Source organism: Betta splendens, chromosome 2 (assembly GCF_900634795.4).
Source record: "Betta splendens chromosome 2, fBetSpl5.4, whole genome shotgun sequence".
NCBI lineage: Eukaryota > Metazoa > Chordata > Actinopteri > Anabantiformes > Osphronemidae > Betta > Betta splendens.
This window is the reverse complement of record NC_040882.2, coordinates 25,907,331-25,928,769: the sequence shown is the minus strand read 5'-3', so window position 1 is coordinate 25,928,769 and position 21,439 is coordinate 25,907,331. Positions and strand designations below refer to the sequence as shown.

General features: G+C 53.8%; 1 protein-coding gene across 2 annotated transcripts; it reads left to right on the top strand.

The window, feature by feature from the left end:
* Positions 1 to 791: 791 nt before the first annotated feature.
* dennd4c (DENN/MADD domain containing 4C) lies at positions 792 to 21,350 on the top strand. 2 transcript variants are annotated; one of them, XM_029170771.3, is made up of 34 exons: positions 792 to 1,204; positions 8,320 to 8,631; positions 9,975 to 10,227; positions 10,303 to 10,372; positions 11,060 to 11,229; positions 11,308 to 11,549; positions 11,637 to 11,703; positions 11,789 to 11,847; positions 12,435 to 12,579; positions 13,100 to 13,275; positions 13,396 to 13,496; positions 13,572 to 13,796; positions 14,143 to 14,288; positions 14,497 to 14,535; positions 14,734 to 14,864; positions 14,941 to 15,073; positions 15,144 to 15,350; positions 15,427 to 15,555; positions 15,638 to 15,785; positions 15,868 to 15,996; positions 16,066 to 16,164; positions 16,235 to 16,360; positions 16,441 to 17,531; positions 17,680 to 17,872; positions 17,942 to 18,039; positions 18,109 to 18,284; positions 18,362 to 18,520; positions 18,594 to 18,789; positions 18,881 to 18,991; positions 19,060 to 19,197; positions 19,284 to 19,401; positions 19,713 to 19,869; positions 19,957 to 20,021; positions 20,097 to 21,350. In XM_029170771.3, the coding sequence occupies exons 2-34, from the start codon at positions 8,333 to 8,335 to the stop codon at positions 20,231 to 20,233; spliced, it is 5,733 nt and encodes a 1,910-aa protein (XP_029026604.1). In that variant the 5' UTR covers positions 792 to 1,204; positions 8,320 to 8,332; the 3' UTR covers positions 20,234 to 21,350. The 2 variants fall into 2 exon arrangements, with proteins under 2 accessions (XP_029026604.1, XP_029026612.1); XM_029170779.3 differs by lacking the exon at positions 14,497 to 14,535 and having other exon boundaries at positions 793 to 1,204.
* The last annotated feature ends 89 nt before the right edge of the window (positions 21,351 to 21,439 follow it).

Below are 21,439 nucleotides of genomic sequence, written 5' to 3'. Positions count from 1 at the left end.
ATTTATGCTAAAGTACAAAAAATATATGATCTCACAACATTGCTGCCTTTTATGAAGAGACTTTTGATGTTAACCTTTAATGATGTTTAGTGATTTAGTAATTTAAAAAAAAAAAATTTAAAACTTAAAGGACAAGAAAACGTTTATGTTGGTGGATGCAGCTGGATTTTATCTTGTTTTAATGTCAGATAGAAATCCACATCAGCATGTGTATATACTGGTGTTTCACTTCCAAATGGCCAATTCATAATCAAGTAGTATCACACAGCTGTGGCAGCAGACACAGGCAGGTACTCACCCCACTGGGATGTTTTGGGCTTGTACCTCCTGGTGCTGGATTTGCATCCTTTTTTACTTTTTCTGTGCGACCAGTTTGTCTTCATGGACATGTTACCTCACTTTATACATGTTTTCTATCTTGAGGATAAAAGGACATGCATACAGGACAAAAAAAAGGAGCAAATCCGGGAAGATATCAAATGTCCGACCAGGAAGAAGACCCAGGACATGCTAGTGGGGCTAAACTGGCGGAAGCTCCAGGAGAGGGACGTCGGAAGATGAATGATTAAAAGTGGAAGCACATTTATAAGTGAACATACTGAATTCTAGACATCACTTCAGTTAAACCCTGCATTAGCTGAAAATTCTACAATAAATAAATCATGTGCTGTTCACTTTAATGTTAAAGGTGATGTTCAGATTATGTATTAAATCGGTATTTGTCTCTTAATTCAAATTCCTATATCTATACTTTTCAGAGAAAAGCTTGTTTTATTTTGAAAGTAGCTCAGTTTGACTGCCGGTAGGGGTTTTACTCTGAAAGGACTCGCCCGGATGGCGGCGTAGCGTGCGCTGCGGGACAAGTGTCGGATTCGGCGGCCGCTGTAGTCTCGCCTCACCTCGTCTTGTCTCGTCTTTGGGCGGTTCCATCGTGGGAGAGACGTTTAGAGAGCGAGCTCACCGACAGAGAACCATGAGCGCGCACACAAACATGGCGCCCGCCTCCGCCGACAACTTCAGATGAAAGTGCGGACGGTAAAGTTTCCGGGGACTGTTTCGGAGAGGCTCGTTTGTCTTCGTGCGCACCGTCCGGGTCCGAGCCGTTTCCGTGGGCACAAACTGAGACTGCGGACGGTACCGAGCGGCTACACGCAGCAAGTTGCCTACATGTCAACACTGTCCGCGTCTGCAGCGTAAACAGCTGGTAAGTGCGCACATTAGGCGTTGGGGCCGTTGAACCGAGTCCGGCGCGGCGGCTTCTCCGCTCGGACGCTGCTTTGACTGTTTTCAAGTGAAGTCGCTCGCTACAAAGCGGTTTTCCTGGTGCGCGCGCTGCGCCACGTCTGACTGCTTGACCGCAGGAAGCACTTTTCTTTTGTTTTATCCGCGTCGTTGTGCGTTTCCTGCATCAAAGTTGACCTAGTTGTGGCTCGGATGCAACAGTTGGGAACGTGACACCCCCCTCCCCCGCCCGCTCCTCTCCCCCCGGGGATGCGCGCGCTCCCGGAGCCGGTGTGGCCTCAAGGTGACGTTAACCTGCCGTGCGCGCACGCGGCTCGCTTTCATCCCGGAACCTTCCGCGTGAGTCAGGTTTGCCCCCCGCGCCCACAGCCGCGCGCGGCGCCCCCCGCGCCGAGGAGCTCGCATGTCTGCGCCCCAGCGCAGGAATGCGGAGCCCCGCGGGCAGCAGCGTCCTTCCTGCCCCGGTGATTCACGGCGTGCGTGTGACGGTCCTGTTGTGACAGCGCGGGCACAAGTCCCAGCAGACTCGCGGCAGGCGCTTCCTCTTTGCGCTCGTGGTTCCAGCAGCGCAGACACCGTAGGAGTCACGGAGGAGGCGCTGGAGCGGCTGCTGCGGGTTGCATCAGCTGCGGACCTCCTCCGTGCCCTTGGCCAGTGAGCCAGTGGAAAGTGGGAGCGCTGGGAATGAGGAGGCTGCACAGCGCCTCTAAAGGGGCTCACGCTGCACTCTGCATTGAACTCACCAGCTCCGTCAGGACGGATTCAAACCAGTCATTGCTTGACTTTACCTGTGAACGGCTGCGTGTCCTGCAGCTTCTGGGCCCGTTCTGAAGGACGCGTCCTCCAGTCAGACCCTGAGGTCATTGTCAGTAACACAATAACGTCCCTGAGGTCATCGTGTGGCTCAGGGACGCGGCCTCGGCCGTCATCCCTCCGCCGTGGCGTCGGCGCCGCCCGTCAGGAGTCCCTGCATTCGGTGCAGACGTGTTTCACGCCTGCTGAGCCGGAACTGAAGCCTGCAGTGCGTTTTACACAGCGGCCTGTTTGCAAATAGACACACACTAAGGCTGGAGTCACTGAGGTGAACCCCCGTTAGAACGTCATTCCGTTGCTCCAGTAGTTGCTGTGAAGGCCTCGCTCCGTCTCCTCGGAGTGGAAGGAATGCTCCCGTCCGCTGCCCGTCACGCTCCGGGAGGGAGCTGGTCTTGTGACGCCGCTCTGAGCTGCTGAGCTGAGACTCGCCACCCTGAGCTGCTGAGCTGAGACTCGCCGCTGCTGAGCTGAGCTGAGACTCGCTGCTGAGCTGAGCTGAGACTCGCTGCTGCTGAGCTGAGACTCGCTGCTGCTGAGCTGAGCTGAGACTCGCTGCTGCTGAGCTGAGCTGAGACTCGCCGCTGCTGAGCTGAGCTGAGACTCGCCGCTGCTGAGCTGCTGAGCTGAGACTCGCCGCTGCTGAGCTGCTGAGCTGAGACTCGCCGCTGCTGAGCTGCTGAGCTGAGACTCGCCGCTGCTGAGCTGCTGAGCTGAGACTCGCCGCTCTGAGCTGCTGAGCTGAGACTCGCCGCTCTGAGCTGCTGAGCTGAGACTCGCCGCTCTGAGCTGCTGAGCTGAGACTCGCCGCTCTGAGCTGCTGAGCTGAGACTCGCCGCTCTGAGCTGCTGAGCTGAGACTCGCCGCTCTGAGCTGCTGAGCTGAGACTCGCCGCTCTGAGCTGCTGAGCTGAGACTCGCCGCTCTGAGCTGCTGAGCTGAGACTCGCCGCTCTGAGCTGCTGAGCTGAGACTCGCCGCTCTGAGCTGCTGAGCTGAGACTCGCCGCTCTGAGCTGCTGAGCTGAGACTCGCCGCTGCTGAGCTGCTGAGCTGAGACTCGCCGCTCTGAGCTGCTGAGCTGAGACTCGCCGCTCTGAGCTGCTGAGCTGAGACTCGCCGCTGCTGAGCTGCTGAGCTGAGACTCGCCGCTGCTGAGCTGAGACTCGCCGCTGCTGAGCTGCTGAGCTGAGACTCGCCGCTGCTGAGCTGCTGAGCTGAGACTCGCCGCTGCTGAGCTGCTGAGCTGAGACTCGCCGCTGCTGAGCTGCTGCTCCACGTCTGACCTCCAGCGGCTCGGCTCGGTCTGCGAGGCCTCCTCTCGCCGGGCAGTTAGCATTTGGCTGCGCTGTTGTTCCGTGCTGCGTCCTGCTGCGCTCTGGAACCTTGACCTTCCCCCCCGTTCTCCCCCATCAGCGCCATGACTCACCTGCCTCGCGCTCGGGTCTCAAACCTGCAGCTTCAGAGGTTTGGACTCAGCGCTGCTGGTTTACCAAACATTTACAGAGGGAAAACACTGAAGGGGACCAGAGGTTATAGATGCTTGCACAGCACAGAAACATGTTATTATAATAAACCCCAAAGGAGAAACACATTAAAAACGCCAGTACGTGGTACAGAATCTTTACATGAGCACAAAAGGCGTAATCAAATAGAAGTAAAATGTCCAAAAATGTCCAGACACCAAAAAAAAAGATCACAAAGCAACAAGTGTGGCAGAAAGACGATGAAGCACGTATGAAGAGACCAGACTATAGAGAACATAAATGAATGGCTGCTGGCGGAGGCCAAAGACATGAGTGTCTGTGGCAGTGACATCACACTCTGGCAGCGCCTTTGTGTGGAAAGCGGCCGCTGGGGTTAAACAAACAGGAGCAGAGTTCAGCGCTTGGAGGCGTCGCCCTGTAGATATGCTAATGAGCTAGCGCTTATCTGGGGCCGTGGACGCTGCAGCGCTCGCTCGCTGGCGGCAGCTGCTTCAGTCCCCTGTAACTGAGCATGATGTCAGAAGAGACGTGAAGCATTGTTTTGTGTCCAGAGTGAAGCTGAGCCTCAGACGTGACGCCCTCCACCTCGTTCTGCTGCTAGGTTGGTGCTTTAGTTCAGTCTGTGTCCGAGCCCACGGGCAGCGGCTCGCGGTGGTGACGTGTGGCAGGGCCCGCTTTGTCTGATGAGTGCCCCTTGATCCACCACTTCCTTTGGTCGCATCGCTGCTGTCAGACCTGCTGTCTGCTGAGCGGCGGTCTGTGGCAGGTACTCGCTGGCGACGTCCCTCTGCAGACGGCACACGCCGGTCCCGCGTCACGCTTGAGTCCAGCGGGTCCAGAAGACGGACGGACGGAGACAGTCGCAGCTCTGTCCGCTGGCCGGCGTTACTCACAAACACACGTGCAGCCCTGGGGAACAGGCCTCCAGGCTCCTTTGAGAGACGGGGATGAGGTCATTGTGGGGTAGCCCACGGGGGGAGGGGGGTCCAGCTTCACATTCCATGATGCTGCCTTGGGTTGAAGGGTCGGCTGAGGAGTGTTCCTCGTCCTGCTGCACATTCAACCTGTGTCACGTCTGCACGCGTGTTAGCAGCAGCCAGACGTTCCAGAGCCGGACGCTTAGTCAGGACTTTGGAGCTAAACGTCCTCACAGGCTCCGTTTCCCCAGATGTGGATTCCCCACAGGAGATGCCTCCAAAGGCCCTGGTCGGCTGCCTGAGAAGTGCACCTCGTGTCATTGACTGTGAAATGTTAATGTATTCGTCTGTAGCGCTTTCATAAAGAATGAGCACCCATTGATCATATCAGTGTTTTCTGTGGCCCCTCTTGCAGCGGCATCTCTCCCGCTACCTCAACGGTTCCTGATGAGGCTTCATCAGCTGCTGTGTGTCAGTCAGCTCACGAGTTGTTTTCATTGTTGCTAGTGAATTGTATCTCAAATAATCAAGTAATTAGCATTCAAATGTGAGGCTCTGGTCTGGAATAGACCTGTTTTAGAGCTGGTGTCTAAACCTAAAGACGGTTCTCACTAGGTTCTTAGATCTGTATCTGGATCAGATCCTGGAAACACCAGCACAAAACTTCTCACGGTCAGTTATGGGTCAAAGGCTGCAAATGTCCACAAAGATCTGATCTTGGGATTCCTCCCTGGCCCTAATTGACGACCTTGTCAGATAATGGCTTCCTGTCATGGTTCACAGTGACCTTAATCCCTGAATGCAGCCCAGACAAAGAGCGACACTGGATCATGGGGGCGCAGGAGGAACAGGTTTCCACACGGGAAGGGTGGGGCCGAGGCGGGGGCTCAGGTTACAGCTCCACACTTTCTACTGTGGAAATGAAATCCTGCAGCCCGGACACTTCTGCCTGCAGCTCCACGTCTTCATGGTTGTGTTTGGGCAGCGGTGACTTGCAGAAAACCCTTCACTTGTGTTGACAATGGAGTCAAATCTTTTATTCTACCCCTGTGTCAACACCGTCGCAGTTTAAGGCAGCTGCATTGTTTGATTTGCACGCGAGGCCGGTCAGATGCTGTTACTTGCTGAGCGCGGCAGCCGGCGGGTCCGACCTGCTGCTGAGCAGAGCCCGTCCTCTACTCGAAGGCCGGATCGGTTTCGTCGGGTGCAGTAACACTAGTAACGCGGCGCTCAGGGTCGTGCAGCCTGCCTTTGTTTAGGGCTCGGTTGCCGTGGCAGCGCCGCCTTGTTTACCACTCACTGTCATAAGGAGGTGTTTGTGTAGTTGTGGGTGGTGGGGTGTTCACACCGTGACGACGCTGCAAACAGTGATGAGTGAAGTATAAGCAGAGGGCAAATTAAAACATAAAACGCAACGAGTTCAAGGGCTGAGCTATAAACAGCTTTTGTTACTGTAACCTCTCAAATTTACAGAAGCAATACTGCATGAAGTGCTATTTCTTCCTACCACAAACTTAGTTGTCTGGTGTTTCGGCCTTTTTTTTTTTACCTCGTGTGGCTTGAAGTAGTACATGGGTAGCACGTAATCATAACAGTTTGTTGGACTAGTTGCAGGTTTCACAGACCAGGAGGGTCCCATCGGATCTACTGGTCTTCCCCAGTTTCTGTCTGTTCCCATTCATTTTTCCTTCTGGGTTAATACGTACCCGTGTTGCACAGAAGCTCATGCACTTCAGGGTTTTTATGCAAACACTGGAGGCTGATGTTGGTGACCGAGGTTAGAATGTGCCAGTCAATGAGTGAAGAGATTACCAAAGAAACGTCTCTCCTTCCTCCAGCCGGCCTCAGAGGCAGTGAGCACACATGCAATCCTTTGCTGCTGACTTGTGACCCGCTAAGCCAAAGAATCAGGCACAAGTCACTTCAGTTTTCAAACCGTAACAGAAGTTGTTGTTGATGGGGATTTGGTTAGTACATTTACTCATACAGGTACACAGCGACTCTACAGGTCGTTAGAAACTCATTAGACGTGGGGCGGCTACGTCAGCAGCTTCCTCCCACTTCGGTCGTGCTCCTGTGGTTTGGGTTTCCGTCTGTGGTAACGTTGTAAGTTGCTGTAGCATCTGCACTTGACAACCTCCGTCAATAATGACTCAGATACAGCAAACGTAATGAATGGTGTGTGTGTTGGGGTTTTTTTGGCCCCTCCCACTCTCCGGCTGAAGCAGCACAGTCCATTTACAGTCCAGCGGTGACAACGCATTGAAAGATGCGGGTTGTCATAAACCAAACACAACCCTGGAACGGCCTTTTACGTTTGAAAAGGGTTCTGACCGCTGAGGCGTAACCATGGATACGGTGCTTTGTGTCTCTAGATTGTGCCATAAAACAAGAATTGGATCCAGTCAAAGGGAGCACAGCTTTTTACCAGAGGGAGACGGGCGTTATTCATGGTGCTGTGACAAGCCGCATCTGGAATAATTTGCTTGTAGGGATTTTACTTGCAAAAACAAACACTATCCCAAATGTCTGGCATGCCACAGAATGGGCAGATGTCTGGAAAGTGGTCAGATCTGAGCACTCGCTACCCCCCACTCAGACCAGTAGCTGCTGCGATGCCTCTCTCTCCCTTCTACCTCCCTGCAGCAGCAGATCCCAGTGAGAGGTTTGTGGGAGTGATGGGACAATGTGTCAGTTCCCACTCACACTCTTTTGCTGCCGCCTGTTTTCGAACGTTCCTTGGATTGGACTGTTTTGGATTAGAGTTTTCCCGACATTGTTTGTCGACAGCTGTGAAGAAGTGGGCCAGATTCTGGGCTCGGGTCCAGACGCAGCCCTTCAGAGGTACCTGGACCATGAGCCTGGCAGCGTTCGTGACACAAACCAATGCTGGCGTGTTCACGAGGACGGGTCACAGCACAAAACGCTGGTGAAGAGAACCCAACGTGAAGGTTTGGTGCGAAGCCACTCTGACCTGAAGAACTTTCAGGTTCTACTTAGAACCTTTCCTAATAATGTGCAGCACATTGGGTTTAAGCTCCCCCGGTGGCGTCCGCTGCCGTCTGGACCTGCCCCACAATGAGCCGTCCTATTTATTTAGTTTTTGTCTGGCCACAGCTGACTCACCGCTGGAAAAATCTGACTTCCTGCGTGGGTTCCAGCTCTTTGAAGACACGTTTGCCCTGAGTTTCCTTTTCACGGGTCCTGTTTCGTCCTTGCTCTGGTTCTGTGGGGTAGGTGCTTCTGGTCCAGACGAGGAGGGTTTTTCACCAGCGCTTTTCTTTTTTGACAAACATTTGCCTGTGTCACGATGATGAAGGCTTTATCAAGTCAATAAAGGAAGTTCATTTTAGACTGTTATCTGTTTCCATCTACATATAGGAAGTGATGCTCGCTGACTGACAGGAACCTTTGCTTTGCTATAAAGCAGGCTCTTGTATCAGGCCTCTTCGCAGCCGCTGCCTTTTCCAGGGTTTAAGCTAATTGGCGAGCGCATTTCAAGCCTCTCGGGCTTGTGGTGTCTGCTTGATTCACGCTCTCGGTGGCATTTTTCTGCATTCCTTTGGCCCCGGCTGCTCTCCCTTGGCTCTCTGAAGCCACCGGAGCTTTAACTCTGTCCGTATGTTTGGAGCAGAGCGCTGATATACAGCGGAGGGGGTGTTTGTGAGCATCGACACGTCCAGGCCCTTTACTGCACTTTGTGTTTCCTCCGTTACTTTGCTCCGTTGGTGCCGCAGCTTAAAGGCTGCTTTTATTATGCTGCTCATTTAGTGTCACGTTAGCTGCACGCGTGGTTCATCCCAACAGTCGCTAACGTGCAGCTCACTGCCCAGTCCGGACTATAATGCCATGCTCTCTGCCTCCAGGAAAAACCCAGCCATGATTGAAGACAAGGGTCACCGCGTGACCGACTACTTTGTGGTGGCCGGACTCACCGACAAGTCCACGCCACTGGAGCAGGACCTGTCGGAGACAAAGTCCAGCGGGCCCAAGGCGCCCATCACCGACCTGGCCGTCATCAACCGCTCGGCCGGCGAGACGGTGCCAGAGGGCTTCACCTGCATCGACAGCACGTACAGCGGGCAGCCGGCCAACCTGAACCACGGCAGCCTCAAGAGCCCGGAGCTGTTCCTGTGCTACAAGAGGGCGCGGGACAAGGCTCCGCTCATCGACATCGGGTGAGTCACTCACTGGACTGTCTGTGAGGTGGGATCTTCACAGTCATTCACCCCCACGTTCTGTCTTCACCCTTAGTGCAGTGTAGAACCCATGGGAAGCTGGAAGATTAGGTTCTACTAGGGTCACGTGATGTGTGGGTGTCGATCCCATTCAGAGTCTCACACATCAGTGTGTGTGAGATTTCCAGGTTGTTGTGCTCTCAGCGGACGTCTTTATAGGTGTGTTGATGACTTCATCTTTGAGCCGCCCCTCCTGGCTCCCGTCCACTGGTCTTTCCTACTTCCTTGTATTATGCTACGACAGAACGCTGTGATTTGTTGCACCAGGTGGAGTGAACCTAAGGGCTCCGTGCCGTTTATTCACCTGTGGCTCCAGCAGCTCCTTCGCCCTGCAGCTGTTGGCATGAGGTGGAACGTTTTCTTAAGAACAATGATGCAACTGGCCACAGTTTTCACTTCCTCACAAACCTGGAGCTTCTGTGCCTCTTCCACAAACAAACAGGAGTTTCCAGTTGTGTCAGAATGTGCTGCAGGCAGACGTCATGACAACTGAACCACTGCAACCAGTAAAATGTTGAACTGACGTTCTGTCTGAGTTGTGTTAAAGCAAGAATCACTTTCTGGTTGAGTCTGTTCACTTATTATATTTTGTTTTGTTGAAACTATGAGGCACATAGTGTGAGAATGTTCTGGTGACCTGTAAATCATTCATTGCTCCTTCTGTCAGTGAAGGCAGCCTTCAGCCCGGGGCTCTCTCCCATTAGTGCTGTTTTGGTCGCCCTGAATGAGAATTGGCTGGCAGCCGTCCTCCTGGCCTCTTTAGCTCTGCTCTGCTCTCAGAATAAGGACTGTTGTATCTGTCACGTCTGCCCTGTGGCCTCTGATTTGCTTGGGTTCAGCCATGGGAGATTGCTTTGGCACCAATCCACAGTTTTACAGTGCTTCCACTGAGTTCGATCCTGATACGCAGGTGTGTATTTGTTGTCTGGCATGTGTCTGAGTCACTTTCTCACGGGCCCAGAGGGAAACCTGAGCCGGCGGTGTCGACCGCTGGGTGATCCTCCCTGTGAAGCAGGAAAACCAGAGATTAGCCTGAGCCGCCTCACTGCCACTGCGCTGCCGCAGAGCAGCAAGGCAGCGGTTGCGTCCTCTGATCCAGACAGAGCGACTTGAATGTTCTTCTGTTTTTGTTTATGCTTCCAGTGAATCTGCGTCATTAGAATGTGACTTATTTGTCCTTCTGGCAGCACAGTTTGTTAAAGGAATGTTTGCCTTTTGGCTCCAGGTGAGTTAAAGCCTAAATCCTCAGTCCAACCTGCTTGTGGCCTGTTTCTCCCCGCCAGCGTTCTCTACGAGGGCAAAGAGCGCCTGATCCAGGGCTGCGAGGTCATCCAGGCCACGCCGTTCGGCCGCTGCGCCAACGTCAACAACAGCTCGGCCACTTCCCAGCGCATCTTCATCACCTTCCGCCGCGCGCATCCCGTGCAGCCGCAGAACTCGCTGGCCGTGACCGACATCTGCGTCATCGTCACCAGCAAGGGCGAGACGCCGCCGCACACCTTCTGCAAGGTGGACAAGAACCTCAACTGTGGCATGGTGCGTCTGGGTTCCGCCGCCCGCGGCCGACACTGGGGCCGCGCACATTCTAACGCCTTGTTTTGGACCTTTCAGTGGGGCTCCAATGTGTTCCTGTGCTACAAGAAGTCAGTATCGGCCTCCAATTCCATCAGTTACAAAGCGGGTGAGTGTTTTCTGTACATTGAGTGTCATCACGCCGAGCTGTCGCTTGGCAGCGTCATTCTTTCATTTATACACTACGATGGTATTAGTTGATGCCTTTAAGATGGCTCGCGGCCTGTCTGCCTACACGAGGCTCCATCAATGTACTAATGATGCATGAATGTCTTTATGGTTTGCATAATAATGCATTTATTAGTTATTTTTCTAAATGAGTTTGAAAAGGAGTTGAGTTGAAAGCGTATTTAGGCGTCTGTGCATCTCATAGTAAAGGTTAATTCTAGTTCAAACATCCTGAAGACACGAGGAACGCGAGGATCATTAGTGTGTGTAGTTACGTGACGACCGGTTTGGCCTTTGGAGCAAGTCATTGTGTGAGTGTATGATCAGGGTCCGTATGTGTACACACACACACACACACACAGGCTTTATCTGGCTGCCCAGTGTTTTTCCTGTGAGCCAGCTGTTTATTCATCAGACCACGGCTCTTCCTGCCACGCCCTTTGTGTGTCAGTGCTTTGCCTCGTGTTGGTTTTTGTCTTGTCAGAAGATACTCTCTCCAATTTACACTTGAGTAGTTGGTTTTTTAATGGTGACATTTGCATTCGTGGAGGCTCTTTGTTCTCAAACATTAGCTTGTCCAGACATGAAGTAATTATTTCAGAGCACATCACTGTCTTGTCCCCTCCAGGTCTGATCTTTCGCTACCCAGAAGAGGACTATGAGTCTTTTCCTCTATCGGAGTCAGTGCCTCTGTTTTGTTTGCCCATGGGTGCCAAGATCGAGTGTTGGGCCCCAAACACCAGAGACCCTCTTCCGGTCTTCTCAACGTTTGTCTTGACCATCTCTTCTGGTGAAAAGGTGAGTCCCAGTTCCCAGTCGGTAGCGTGTTGACTATGGTGGACCTGAAATGAAAACCCAGCTGTCCGTCTCTTGAAGGTGTACGGATCAGCCATCCAGTTTTATGAGCCGTATTCAGTGGATCTGTTGAGCGAGAAGCAGAAGATCCAGCTGGGTCTTCTCACCACGGTGGAGAAGAAGATGATCCCCAACCGGCCCGTCAACACCAATAAATGCATCTGCCTCCTGTCCCGCTGGCCTTTCTTCGAGTCCTTCCGCAAGTTCCTGCTGTTCCTGTACAAGCTGTCCGTCTCGGGTCCGCACCCTCTGCCCATTGAGAAGTAAGGCTGCCGACATGCTCGCATCACCGTGAGCTTAGCGACGTAGCGAGGAGCGTCTCTGCTAAGCTGCTCTGTGTTTCTCTACAGGCACATTTCACACTTCATGCACAATGTGTCGTTTCCTTCCCCACAAAGACCCAGAATCTTGGTCCAGGTCAGATCTTTAAACCCGTAAATACAAATGGCTACTGTTTTTAAAAAAAAAAAATATTATTAATGTTAAAACATTTTTTCCTCAGCTCTCGGCACACGACACATTGACCCTGTCCCAGCCCGTGTGCACACCGTTACCACTCAGGTACGTCGGCATGAGCAGCATCTGCACAGTTGAATACCTTTGATTCATTTTTAAAGGGATTGGCTCTCTTATGGGGCGTTTATGGCACACGGATTGCGTAGGAGAACGCAGACTCGTATACTGCTGCCACTCCTTGATGATGTGTAGAGTCTGGTTGAGTGCAGACATCGTCCAAACTATGACAGGATGAGGCTGTAGTTTGTACGATAAAAACAGACTCTTTAATTTCCTTTTGCTGCAAATGTCATAAGCAGCTCTAACGTTAACTCACTTTTAGTCTGTAAAGGATTTATTGTCTGTGGTTAAATCTGAGAAATTCTGTTAACTGGCCTTTCCCCAGAAGCGAGCCGCTGCCGTTGCTGCCTCTGGTCTGTGATTTAGAACGGTTATGTTATTAAAAAGCTCTCAGACAGCGTGTCATCATATACAAACATCAGAAAACAATTAGCAAACACTGTCTCCTGGCAACACTGGCCAAACGACAATTAACAAAGGTTCTCTTATTAATAATTAAATTACTGCCGAATACTCTGCTGCTTCTGTAGTTGAATGTTTGTTCATGAGCTCATCTTCACGCCCTTCCTCAGCGGCGCCGACTACGGGACGCTGCTGATGAACCTGGGCTCTGAGAACTGCGCCACGCTGCTGCACTTCGTCCTGCAGGAGAGCAAGATCCTGCTGCACTCGCTGCGGCCGGCGGTGCTGACCGGCGTGGCCGAGGCCGTGGTGGCTGTGAGTACCCGGCCTGACATGGAGCTGCGGTGCAAGTGGTGACGAGATCTACATGAACGAGAGAGCAACCGGATCATTTGCATAAATAAATAAAACAATGAACCTACAAAGGCCTATTTCACAATTTACTGAAAGCTTTAAAAGTTTGTGATGAGCCTAAAATCTCTCTAAGTCCATAAATGAAGTTATGGCTGTTAAGTGAGGTTTCTGAAGGCCCAAACAATATTTAAGCTTCTTTTCTGGAGGGCATGTAATTCCTTTTTTGTAATTGATGCGTTCAGACGCCTATAACGTAGGGGTGTGATTAAAAGGGTGGATCTCCACATCCTCGGTTCAGACCTGTTTTACAGGAGGCCTGACGGCCTTAGCTCTGATCGGTTCACATCCATTCGTTTTAGCCTGGTGGTTCTTAGGCATCCGTTTACGTTTTCTACCACTCGGATCAGCTCCATGTCATGTGTGAATTCTTTTTTTACTCATGAACCCGCCTGGTAATGATTTTCCCTCTGTCTGTCCTCAGATGATCTTTCCCTTCCAGTGGCAGTGTCCCTACATCCCCCTGTGCCCGCTGTCTCTAGCCGGCGTGCTCAACGCTCCCTGTCCGTTCATCGTGGGCGTGGACTCGCGCTACTTTGACCTGTACGACCCCCCGCCAGACGTTGTCTGCGTGGACCTGGACACCAACACCATCTACCTGTATGTGCTGCTTTACCTGCTACAGCCGTTTGCTGCTGGTCTCCTTTGTACTGGGACAAAGGATGTTGTGGGATTGGAAATGTCATGTGTTATATTGACCTGCTGGTTTGTGCCTTACAGGTCTGATGAGAAGCGACACGGCAACTGGAAGAACCTCCCCAAGAAGCCCTGCAAGAGCCTCATTAGCTCACTGAGCAACTTGCACCATCAGCTGGCCACTGGTAGGAGCAGCAGTGAACCATGTGAACCTGGCACGAGAAAGAAGCTTTAGGCTCAGCCCTGCTTCCTGTTTTCAGTTTCCCTCCATCAGCCGGCACAGGAAGGCTCAGCGGTGGACATGACCCCCATCGAGGTGGACTTCACCTGGACCAGGAAAAAGACGTCCCTGGAGATGGAGATCCAGGAGGCCTTCCTGCGCTTCATGGCCTCCATCCTGAAGGGCTACCGCTCCTACCTCAAGCCCATCACGCAGGCTCCCTCTGAGAAGGCCACGGCCGCAGACTCCCTCTACGATCTGCAAGGTCAGCGCCACGCGCTAATACCTTAGTCTTACAGTAACGGGCTTTAACGTGTGGGAAATGAAGGCTGATTCAGGGCCAGCTTACTGGCCTTGACACGTACAGCCTTGATTCTGTCAGTCAGCCAAGCTTTGTTTTATCGACTGCCCTGTTTCAAGGAGCATCTCCTTTATTAATGACTGATTTTAGAAATCTGATTACATTAAGATCACTGGAAGGTCATTTATATTAAGTTTCACTGAGACCAGATTTTGACAGTCGATAACAGCCTGTTTTAAGACTGTTGACGACTGTAAAAACGAAGGGTTTGCTCATAGACGCCACGCGCTCTTGCTGCTTTTTGTTGCAGGCTTTCTCAAAAGCAGAGATCGCACCCACCAGAAGTTCTACTCCCAGCTCACCAAGACCCAGATATTCATCCGCTTCATCGAGGAGTGCACCTTCGTCAGTGACAAGGACACGGGCTTGGCCTTCTTCGACGACTGCGTGGAGAAGGTGATGAGCAGCTCAGCGTGGGCCTGATCCCACATTAACTCGCTGGTCGCATCTTTTTCCTTTTTTCTTCTTCCGGGCGTTTCTATTCAGGAACCAGCCTTTGTTTTACCGCAGGCGATCGGAAAATGATGTTTGTCTGCCAGTGGACTGCGGAAATCAAAATTTCCTCTGATTCATTCTTTTTCCTTTGCTCTCTTTCCTCTTGCAGCTTTTTCCCTCTGATAAAATCATGGACAAGGGCACCAAGGTAATCATTTACGCCTGAGAGGGGTTTCCTCATGTTGTTTAACGGTTGTTTAATTTCCTGCTTCTCTGTCCTTAAATTCTAACCTCCAATCACATTAGGCTACTTGCCTGAATACCTCGTAGAGCTTCCTGCAGTCAGACAAGGCCCTTCATGACTTCAGATTTCCACACCCGTAATGCTCTGGATTCCTCTCTGCAGGTTGAAGGAGAGTCGTGTGAGGACACCAGACTGTTGGAGCTGGATGAGTCACAGAAGAGTGAGCACACGGTGTTTGTCATGCCTCCGGAACCGCCGTCTGACAACGGACCTGACCCCGCTCATCGATACATGTAAGGCCAAGGAGAGAGTTCATGGTCAAACGTGCCCGACCTGAAGGCTGCAGCAGTCATGTCTGTCATCCTCCAGGTATAAAGCTTTCCCCAGGCTGCAGGTGGACCTGTTCGACCGTCCGAGAGTGCTACGACCGGCCCTCAGCAGCAGAGCAGCCGGGGCCAGTCTGTCCAGCAGCCCGGCTCTGCTGGCAAAGAGGACGAAGCAGGTGAGTCCACTCTGCCTGTCGCCGCCGCAGCAGCACGTCCTGCACTAACCGCAGCTGCTCCGTCCCACAGGAAATCAAGCTCGCCTACAAGATGGCGAAGCGCTTCTACTCCGACCCGCAGCTGTGGGCGCGCTGCCTCTTCAGCCACTGCTACAGCCTGTGGTTCATCTGCCTGCCCGCGTCCATGCGGCTGGCCAAGTCCAAGAGCCGGGCCATGCAGCAGGCGTACAACGTGCTGCTGAAGATGAGGGCCACTGAGGTGGAGGTGCTGGATGAGGTGCGGCGCTCGCCCGTAATGACAGGACAGCTCCGGCTCTGCTACTGGGTCACGCTGTGTGTTTCCCTGCTACTAGGTGTGCTATAGAGTGGTGATGCAGCTGTGCGGCGTGTGGGGTCTTCCTGTGATGGCTGTGCGCGTTTTGGTTGAGATGAAGAAAGCGGGAGTGCAGCCCAACGCCATCACGTATGGATACTACAACAAGGTAAGGCGTCGGACCGGCGTCAGACCAGCGTCGGACCGGCGTCTCCTGAAGCAACGCTCCTGTCACCCCGCTGTCCCTGCAGGCCGTGCTGGAGAGTCCGTGGCCCAGCCGGAACCGCAGCGGCCTCTTCATGTGGACCAAGCTCCGTAACGTGGTGCGGGGAGTCGCCCAGTTCAAGCACGCTCTGCACCGCACAGCTTCCAATAAAGGGCCTACGCTGAGTTCAGCAGGTGATGAGGCGCCTGTTGTTTGTGTTGCTCTCTCTGTTTCCTGTGTTCCAACCCCCGCTCTCTTCTGTGTCTCCTTCTGAAGCCTCGCCAATGGGAGGATCATCTGCCACTGACACGGACCGTCTGAGTCATGGAAGTGCTGACAGCTCCAATGAGGTGTTTACTCACGGTCAAAGCATGGAAGACACCACGGACAACCACTTGGCCACAGGTACTGCCTCTAACGCTGCTCAGCCTCAGCGTCGTTACTGTGAGTACAGCATGTCTGTGTGATCCGCAGGCCGGCAGTCCGATCAGGGCTATGGCTCCAAGGACGAGCTGCATCAGGAGGCTGTTCTTTCCACTGACGACCGAAACGATGCTAAAGCACAACATAACGGTAAGAGCTCTGAGCCGGTAACTTCACGCTCGACACGTCTTATGTGCTAAATGCTAAAATGTGCAACCAGGGGGCGACGTTGCTGGATCAGTGGACAGTGCTGTTGCAGCAGCAGAACCCACCACTCCCACTGATCTGCCCTCACCTGGGCCGAGCATCGTCAGGCTGTCCACCGGCAGCTTTGATGGTGAATCAGGTGAGGGAGAAGAGACTAAAAGAATAAAACCACCTCCAGAAATGAGCGTTTTAACCTGGCGACTCAAACTCTGCCGGCAGGTTCAGGGAAGCTCTTCAGAAGACACAGCAAAAACGACAGTGTGTCTCTGGCTGACGATAAGGCCTCGCTCACGGCAGCTGACGGAGCCAAGCTGCCTCAGCAGCAGCGGCAGAAAACCTTCTCCGAGCGCAGCTGCAGCTTCAGCGCCGAGACCCGCGCTGGGATGCTCCTGGAGAAGGGCGTGGACCACATGGCCAGCCAGATGGGCGCCGACGCTCGGATCCTCGCAGCAGCCCTCTGTGCAGGACAGAGCCCGCCGCCGGGCAGTGTGTCCAAGACACTGTTCAAAGACCTGGAGGAGGAACCCGAAGACGACAAGGTCTTGATATTTGGAAAGCTGACGAAGGAGGAGCCGCCAGGAGCCCCGGATGAGAGGAAGGCTGATGCTAAAGATAAGGAGGAGACGGGGGCGAACGCAGGGACCCGGGACAGGAAGCTCACAGAGGCCCACGAGGACGAGCCCGGGGCACGAGGGACCGTCCTAGAGAGAGCCGACGTGGAGGTGGGAGCCGATCCGCTGTCCCTCCTGGCGTCCGAGAGCGAAGAGTCGGCGTCTGTCAGCAGTCAGGAGCCGCCGCGCTCCGTGCCCGCGGTGGTGTCTCGCAAGCTGGCAGATGAGATCGAGATGTACATGAGTCTGCGGAGCCCCCTGGGCGCCAAGTCCTCCAGCATGGAGCTGCAGCAGACCCAGGGAGACGCCACCGACGCCCCGCAGGCCAAGCAGCCTCTGGAGCGCAGGTCCAGCCTCCCCGTGCCTCCCGTCAACACCCCCAGCGGCTCCCCCAGCGCCACGCCCAAGCGCAGCCCCCACACCGTCACCCGCTCCAAAACCTTCGCCGTGAAGACGCGGGGCCCGGCCAAAGCGGCGGCCAGCCCGGGCCCCAGGTCGTCCTCGCTCACCGCACTGGTCAAGTCCTCGCAGGGGGGGTCGCTGGGCTCCGTCATCAACTCCATTTCAGGCATCAAGATGGACACGCTGCTGTCGGGACCTAAAATGGATGTGCTGAAGTCCAGCATGAAGCAGGCGGCGAATGTGGCCAGCAAAGTGTGGGGGGCAGTGGCGTCAGCCTACGCCTACTCAGACGATGAGGTGAGCGTCCTGAAGCATTCACAGGCAGAGCCACGCTTTGGTTTGCTGTGCTTCAAGTCTCTGTCTGTCCGTCCTTCTGTCTGTCTGTCCGTCCTTCTGTCTGTCTGTCCGTCCGTCCGTCCGTCCGTCCGTCCGTCCGTCTGTGCAGGAGGAAGAGGCTCGTGCTGGGGGCAGCTTCCCCACCCACCTGGATGAACACATGCTGTCTGCCCACGACCTGGACGAGGGGCCGGGCAGAAGGACCATCCCAGGGCTGGTGGCCAACGGGCTGAACCGGAGCTGCACCAGCCTGGGCAGCAGCAGCGGCAGCAGCGACACCGGCCGCGGGACGCAGCAGACGCGTAAGCGGGCCCCGTGTGAATGCGCCCGGCGGCCGTGGGAGCATCCGCTGACTGTGTCTCCATCCGCAGATCCGACGCCCGGACGAGCAGGCCGAGGCCCGGACTCTGAGCAGAGCTCCTCGCACCACGCGTCCTCCTCGAGCATCTACCAGAACGTCATGCTGGAGGTGAGGCTCAACTCCACAAGCGCTGCAACGCTGAGCGCGTCCTTGTGCTGAGTCGTCTCCCCGCCACAGGTGCTGATGTCCAGCTGCTCCCAGTGCCGCTCCTGCGAGTGCCTGGTTTACGACGAGGAGATCATGGCCGGATGGACGGCCGACGACTCCAACCTCAACACCAACTGTCCTTTTTGCCGAACGGCCTTTCTGCCGCTGCTGCACATCGAGTTTCACGACATGCGCACAGTCCCCAGGTAGGACGCGGGTTTGAGGCGTGTTCAGTGGAAAACCAGGTCTCAGGGAGGTTTCAATGTGTTTTTGTTTGTTTCAGTTTCTATATGAATCCCAGTGCTTCAGGAGACAGCATCCACAGCAGCAGCGCCCACCCCACAGCCAGGAGCTCCACGGACGTGAAGACAGCCGACCTGATCAGCTTCGCTGAAGAGGAAGCGAAGGAGACTCCGGACACGACTCCTGCTGCAAACAAGAGGTAGACGGCGACCGGCCGAATGCAGACCACATGCAACCAGCTGAGGAATCACCACCTCCTCCTCCCTGTCTAGCCTTCCAGGCCCGGTGCAGACGGACCCGCTGGGCCTCCTGGAGCACCAGTCTGCAGGGAAGCAGCAGAGATGCAGCGGGACGTCCCTGACTCGCAGCAACAGCGCCGGCGGCCTGCTGCAGAGCCTGGACTACTCCCAGAGGCCGGGCCACGGCGTCTCCACCACCAGCCTGCCCTGCAGTCTGCAGGAGGTGTCGGTGAGTGGCCCACACGCCGCCGTGCTGCAGGTCAGGCTTCAGTGCCGGTGTGTGACGTGACTGTGTGTGTGTGTGTGTGTGTGTTTGCCAGGACGGCATGGGGACCAGACGGCCCAACCCCAAGCCCGTGTCCGTCCCGTACCTCAGCCCTCTGGTGCTGCGCAAGGAGCTGGAGACCCTGTTGGAGAACGAAGGGGATCAGGTAAGAAACGTGTGCCTGGAGCTGGGGGAGGTCTGTCGCTTGGTAACACCTCCTCCTCCTCCGTCCAGGTGATCTACACCCACAAGTTCCTCAGCCAGCACCCCATCATCTTCTGGAACCTGGTCTGGTATTTCCGGCGCTTGGACCTGCCCACTCACCTGCCTGGTCTCATTCTGAACTCTGAGCACTGCAACAATGGAGTGCAGGTGAGTCTTCATTGAATGTGTAGTGTGACAAAGCTGGTGGAGCAGACTCCGTCACTGTCTTTGCTGATTTTATATGTTTTTTGCAGCTGCCCCTGACGTCGCTGTCCCAGGACACCAAGCAGGTTTATGTGCAGCTTCTGTGGGACAACATCAACCTGCACCAGGATCCTGAAGATCCGCTCTACCTGCAGTGGAGGTCCTTGTGTACGTGTTCTCACATACGCAACACACAAAACACAATCATCCTGCAATAACGGTTTCCACCGGTAGAGGTCAGACCTACACAGACTTGGCTAAAGGAAACGTGTGTGTGTGTGTGTGTGTGTGTGTGTGTGTGTGTGTGTGTGTGTGTGTGTGTGTGTGTGTGTGTGTGTGTGTGTGTGTGTGTGTGTGTGTGTGTGTGTGTGTGTGTGTGTGTGTGTGTGTGTGTGTGTGTGTGTGTGTTCGCGTGTTCGCGTGTTCGCGTGTTCGCGTGTGTTCGTGTGTGTGTGTGTGTTCGTGTGTGTGTGTTCTAGTGGAGAAGAAGGGAACTCTGGCTCCTACTGACCACCAGGAGATTCGGACTCTCCTCAACACGATTGTTCGCAGCATCCAGACCAACGACGTGTACGGACCCATCAACCTGCTGATTCGAGAAATCAAACAGCGCTCACAGGGACTCAAACGACACAGGTGGGCGCTCATTGAATCTTATTTATTGCTACTGCTGCAACCAGAGAAAAGGTGTCTTAGGTGTGTGTTGTGAATTAAATCTTCCAGGAGTGTCTACAGAGAAATCCTGTTTCTCTCCCTGGTGGCTCTGGGACGTGAGAACATCGATGTCGGTGAGTGAACCCTGCTCTGACGTCCAGTGTAGCTCAGACGACGCTCCGTCCTAACTCCTGCCTCCACCTCTGCAGAGGCCTTCGACAGGGAGTACCTCTCGGCCTACGGCGAGCTGAGCGCCGAGCAGCTCAAGTCCCTGCAGCGCCTGGACAAGCCGCCCACCGCCAGCGTGCAGTGGTGCCTCAGGTGCTTCGGAGCCCCCGTCATCTGAGGCCTGGGGGTGGACTGTGTGCAGCCCTCCACTCTTGGAGCTAACAAACATGGTACTTCTCCTGCTTCTTCCCCAGCACAGCGTCCGTGGGTCAGGACCTGTGGGCTCGTTGGTCCACATGTGTGTGTGATCATCGCCGTCGCTTACATCTGTCAGAATGAAACCCACATTTGTGCACTTTCTGAACCAACCAACCATCACGTAACATTTTTGTACATATTTTTTACACGGGGGAACTTTATGTGGGACGAGGCCTCGACTGGAGGCGTCACTCGAGTCTTACTGAATGTCTGTGTGAACGCGTGTTCACAGCACGTGTGTACACGGGGGACGACCGTCGATGACAATCACTAACGATCAGCCACTAACATTGACATTCCAGCGGCGGAGCTTGGAGGTCGTTTTGAAGGCGTCCTCCAGCCCCTGCTGCGTTTTTAACCTTTTAACAGTAGCACCTCATTGGAACCATGAATTAGGACTGTAACTCATTGGGCTGCTCCTTCCTCCCGCAGGGAATGAAGGCGTTTTAAATTGGGTATATTACGGCTTTTATGGTTTACACAGCAGCTTCATACCATGAAGGGCTTCTTCAGCTGATACTGAGACACAGTCTCTCTTGACATTCCACTAAATGCTGAATCAGGACGCGGACGTCGAGCTGTGATGGACTATTGGGAAACTGGGTGCCGGTGATTATGTTGTACATTTGTGGAGAGTCTCGCTGAGTTGTACAGATGAGATGATGTATAATATTTGATTTGCACTGCATTGATGAAATCCTGATCTGGGGAAGCAGATCACAAACGTCACCCACTAGTTGTTGTTTTTTTGTTTTTTTTCCCTCCAAGACAAAAACGAAATCTCAATTATTTATTTTTGTATTATTGACCTTTGCAATGCAGAGACAGTAACTTTCTCCTTTTTAATGACTAACAGAGCCCCTCTCCTTCGTACGGTCTTAAGGGATCCCCCTGTTCTGACTTGGTAAATGTGGCCGAGGATTCAGCACAGACTCTTTAGCAGTAGGTTAAGTCTTTACCGTCCTGTGGAAAGGAACTGAATGTCTACACGTACGTGTGCTGCAATAAATGACTTTGTGAACTGAGTGAAAACTAAACCTGTCCATTTTATTGTCTCTAATGTTCAGTGATTATTTTACCTGGAACCATCTGTAATTTCTGGACTTCTCATCTGATCTGATGCGTT

What these genes read in the sequence shown, in the direction of transcription:
- dennd4c (XM_029170771.3), top strand. Translation starts at nt 8,333, where the DNA reads ATGATTGAAGACAAGGGTCACCGCGTGACCGACTACTTTGTGGTGGCC. An exon ending in TTCCATCAGTTACAAAGCGG is followed by an intron (nt 10,373 to 11,059) that starts GTGAGTGTTTTC and finishes TGTCCCCTCCAG; the next exon opens with GTCTGATCTTTCGCTACCCA. An exon ending in GACACCAACACCATCTACCT is followed by an intron (nt 13,276 to 13,395) that starts GTATGTGCTGCT and finishes TGTGCCTTACAG; the next exon opens with GTCTGATGAGAAGCGACACG.